The sequence below is a fragment of the Charadrius vociferus genome, unplaced genomic scaffold, assembly GCF_000708025.1.
Source record: "Charadrius vociferus isolate BGI_N301 unplaced genomic scaffold, ASM70802v2 scaffold1077, whole genome shotgun sequence".
NCBI lineage: Eukaryota > Metazoa > Chordata > Aves > Charadriiformes > Charadriidae > Charadrius > Charadrius vociferus.
Genome location: NW_009649168.1, coordinates 1,318,138 through 1,322,621, shown reverse-complemented (window position 1 = coordinate 1,322,621; position 4,484 = coordinate 1,318,138). Strand labels below are relative to the sequence as shown.

Here is a 4,484-nt window from a genome sequence, read left to right as displayed (position 1 = left end):
TTGTAGTTTGTGGCGATGACATAGTGTGTTTTGCAGAGCTGTGGATGTCGCTGGAGGAGCACCAAGATGCGTTAGAGCTTATCATGAGCAAATACAGAAAGCAGATGTTACAGCTTTTGCAAGGGAGAAAAGGTGAAGATGCAGAACCAGTCTTGAAAGTTCATCAGGCCAATTCCTTGGTAAGGTGGGATGGGGACAGAAGAGGGCTCAAGACCCTTCTTCCCTGTCTCTTGCTTGTTTTCATACAGTCCTTGTTTCTATTTGTGGAACGTCCCTGCTCCAAAATACGTTTTCTGAAACTCTTGTCTCTCTTTGCTGGTATGTTTTTCTCTGTTCCTTTTACAGCACACAGCTTGCAACAGTTATCACAGAGGACACTGAAAAGCATAACACTTTCACAGCCAGGTGAAGGCTTGTTCTTTATGCACTAGGTGGTGAATTCCCCGAGTTAAGCTTAATGCACATAATTCTCTACAATAAAATCAAAGATATCAGAGTTATTATTGTTCCTGTTCAGTAATTGTAACAAAGGGAGAAGAACCTCCTAAATCTGTGCTCTGCAGTATGTTTAATTCTTAAGAAATCATCACTCCTAAATGTTTTTAAATCCGGATACTGTGTGCAATGGCCTAGAAGCGTCCCTTTGTCTGGGTTGGGTGCAGTGATTTCAGAACTCTTAAGGTGTGGCTGCTGATAACTGCTGCTTGTTCTATGTTTGGGTGTCTAATAACAATATCTCTCTATTTCAGGCTTATTAATTAAGTTAGCCATTTGTTAAAATGCATTTTTATGAGATTAGAGAACAGCAAGTTGGTTCAACCTAGTGACATCTCATATCTTGTTGTTTTTTAATTGGAATTGGAGCCAGCCTAACTCTTAGCACATACATCTTTGCACTGGTATGTGGCAACTCGTTAGTTCTGTTTTGTGTTGCTCAGGTACTCTGAAGTTAACTAGTGTAGCAGTCTTGCTTCCAGTGCTGCTTAGGTGCGTGAATTGCCCTGTTTAGCAAGACTTAACAACTTGTAACATTATTCTCAGGCACTGTTCTTGCTCCATTTGAATGGCATGGAAATGCAAAGCTGAAGAGACCCTGGAGGAACCCTTTCATGGAATGTACTTAGACTATCGCAAAATCTTCTGTACTTCAGATTAAGTCCATGAGTTTTTTCCTACCCACCACTGTGAGAATAGTAATATAGTTATTATAACCATCTCTCTGTTTAGAAAACAAAAAAACCCCATCATTCTTACCAGCTTAAGTTATCTAAGTTTTTCTTGTTCCTCTAGCTCTCTTCTAGATGCTCTAATTTGTTTATGTATTTTCTGAATAATGGAATTCAAAACTGAATTTTCTGCTCTGGTGACACATTTACCTTCCAGGGGCAGTGGATTAACTACTGACACTTAGAGAAAAGAAACTCCACCCTATAACATTATCTGATATTCTATGAAGTGCTTATTTTATGTTATGTTAAAATGCTCCAAAAGCTTCCAACTTCTTGTTTTGATGCTTCTTGCCAATTACTGACATTTTTGTGTTTGCACATTTGAGTTCCTCCCTAAATACTTTGAATATTTTGAAAGTGAGTGCTCTTCGAACAGGAACTGTTGCTACATTACATGTTGGAGTTTCTCAGTGTTCATTATATGTGCATTTCTGAGCTTCAACAAAATGCATCTTCCAAAGGGTTAGAGCCGTATCTAGACAGACTCTAAAAGCTGCCTTGGGAGGCTCTGGCCTTATTTATTTTACTTTCCTTGCTTGGCTTCCTTCTGAAATGATGCTGTTTACTTCACAACGTTACAATCTCGTTATATTCGGCATTCTTATAAATTCCGAGTCAGGCTTTTCTAATACAGCAATGTAAAATTTGCAGCATACTAATCATATTCACATGAACCTCAACCTGTTGTCTCAGTCCTTATCACACTTGAAATGATTTCCATCGTATTAAGTAAGGGTGCCTTATCTTGCTGACTGATGTAATTCTAGTCACTGTTTTCATTGATGACTCATGATAAAGGACAATAAGGTACTTGTTTTCATATTTAAATATTATACAAGTTAGAAAGGGTTGCGTGTGCTTGGAAGGAAAGGGTTAAAATTCAAAACAGGAAAAATAATCCAAAATCAAGAAAATGAAAGTAATTGATTCAGAAGGGATAAATTATTACTGCTGCTTTTGCCTGAGTGTACTGAATATATTACTTTTACGTCTTTCAGGACATTGCAAGTCAAATAGACAGAATATGTGAGATGGGAGAGGTGATGAGAAAAGCTATTCAAGTTGATGATGATCAGTTCTTTCAAGTTCAGGAGAAACTAGCTCAGTTGGAGGTAAGAACAGGTACAGTTGCTAAGGATAGATCAAACTTTGGAAGTCTCTGGACTTTCTATGTTTGTATGTGTGAAGGATTTATAACAATCAAAAACGCGGTGGTGAGGTCGGGAATACAGAACACGATCTGTTTATTTTTAGGTTCTTGATGTTTGTATTATATGTATGAAGCCAGAAGCAAAATAGAAGCTTTAAATTACGTGGTTCCCCTCTTGCTAGCACCATATTAATGCTTATGTTACGAAATCAGTGTTTTATTTAGCTGTGAAAGAGTGGGGCTATTTAAAGATTATTGTCCTTTAATTGTGAATTAGCTCATTTCTATTTCAGCAAAACTATTGATTTTGCAGCTTGAAAACAAAGAGCTGCGTGAACTGTTGTCAATCAGCAAAGAATCTTTTGAGGTGGGAAGAGAAGATCTGCCTGACTGTGAAGCTTAGACCACAAAATAACCTTATCTCCACATCTTGACTTCAGAGACTATTATGAAACTACCCTACAAGGATGGGGTTTGATTTGTTCTTTCAGGTGTTTCCTTGTATGTTTATCTTTCGGAATATGTGCGCTGTTTTCTCTGCATTTTTCTGAAATGACATGCTCTTGATGGCAAAGGCTTGCATTGCTGCCCTGTCTTAGTAATTGCAGCGTACAGATGCTTAACAATGAAGTACTTGATGTATACTCCCTTGTGATAGTTTGTTTCCTCTCCCATTTGTTATTTTTTATGAGCTTTAGTTAATGATTCCAAGTGTGCAGGTGGCACCTAAATCTGCCCTGTCAGTAGTTAGATTTTATTTGATAGAAGGAATAAGAGATTATTCAAAAACTACATTGTAAATGGTAGGTGCGTGTTTTGCTCCGCCTGCACAAAGCAGGCACGCAGAGCTTTCCTTTCGCTTTGAAGAGCGACCACTCAGTATTTGGCTGGGTTAACATGGGACAACTGCTTAGAAGCAGATGGAGAGAACAGCAGATAGCCAACAGAGCACTTTAAGTAGTAACTCACAGAGGGAGCATACTTTACCTTGATTTAGGGGTGAAAATCAGAGTGGATGGCCCTTTCTGACACCTGCGCATTTTAAGGACATTCCGTTTCTAAATTTATTTATGGGTAGACCTGTTCTGGCTTTACCAATGCTCTGAGGCACGTGGATCCGGGCTAGCTCTGACCTGAAGGCGGAGCACTCAAACCAGCACAGAACACCGCACTTTCAGATCAAAGCTCTCCGTCCTCCCGCCACTTTGGACTGCAGTAGGAGCGAGCTGAGGTCTGCCTCCGAACTAAACCAAAACCAACCACGTAGACAGGTTTTTAATGTTACATCACAGGTAAGTCAAGTGACAGAGGTTACGTAGTTATTGCAGAATCCTATGTTGAGTAAAATGAGAGTTCCAGTGTAGGAATTGACCAATATTGTGATACTTTTAATGACATTTTTGTATAAAGATTTGTTTTTCTTACCTGTGATCAAAGAATAATCCTCCAAGAACAGTCGACATCTCATTTTCAATATTAGTTTAAATTTTTATGCTATTTTCTCCCCCGAGTTAGAATTTTGTTAGATGCAGAAGGTGATTTACGTTCCTGTGCTTGTTAAGAGACTTTTTCTTGCAACCATTTGGAATATCCAGCAAGATTGTTTGGTAGATACATGGGATTTCTGTACAGGAATGTTCTTGTATACAATCCTTTTCTATTAGAAATTGTTTGAGAGGGAATAAAAAAACCCCGTGGGCAGTATTTTCTCAAGTGTGTTCTGTTCTGTGGATCCTGGGGATAATTCCATCCGTTCTGTGTGCACTCAAGTCGTTCACACCCCCTCTAATTTTTATCTTGCCCCAATGAAAAATTACTATGACCCCAAAATGTTGTGTTTTATCCCTTTTAAGTTAACATAATCTGAAATGCCTGCGAAGCTGCATTTTTACATTGGTTATTCTAGCGTAGGTTAACATTCCTCTGAAAAAGCGGAAAGTAAACAGCCATTGCTTTGACTACTGAGCTTATTATTCATTAGTAGTTGGCCATAATTAGCAGGGGAATATTAAATACGTTCCATTTGCTCCTGTTCCGGATCCGTGTGCGGGGAACGCGCGAGGGTTGCACTGACGTGGCTGGCGGGGCCGCCGCGGAACTCGCTC

The 4,484-nt window shown here is 39.2% G+C and overlaps 1 protein-coding gene across 1 annotated transcript in view; it reads left to right on the top strand.

Moving 5' to 3' along the window:
* Positions 1-2,782, top strand: part of SIKE1 (suppressor of IKBKE 1) — a 4,430-nt gene extending 1,648 nt beyond the window's left edge. Inside the window, exons 2-4 of the mRNA XM_009888480.1 lie at positions 7-179; positions 2,228-2,341; positions 2,693-2,782. Coding sequence (XP_009886782.1) covers positions 7-179; positions 2,228-2,341; positions 2,693-2,782 — 377 coding nt within the window. The remainder of the gene's footprint in view (positions 1-6; positions 180-2,227; positions 2,342-2,692) is intronic.
* The last annotated feature ends 1,702 nt before the right edge of the window (positions 2,783-4,484 follow it).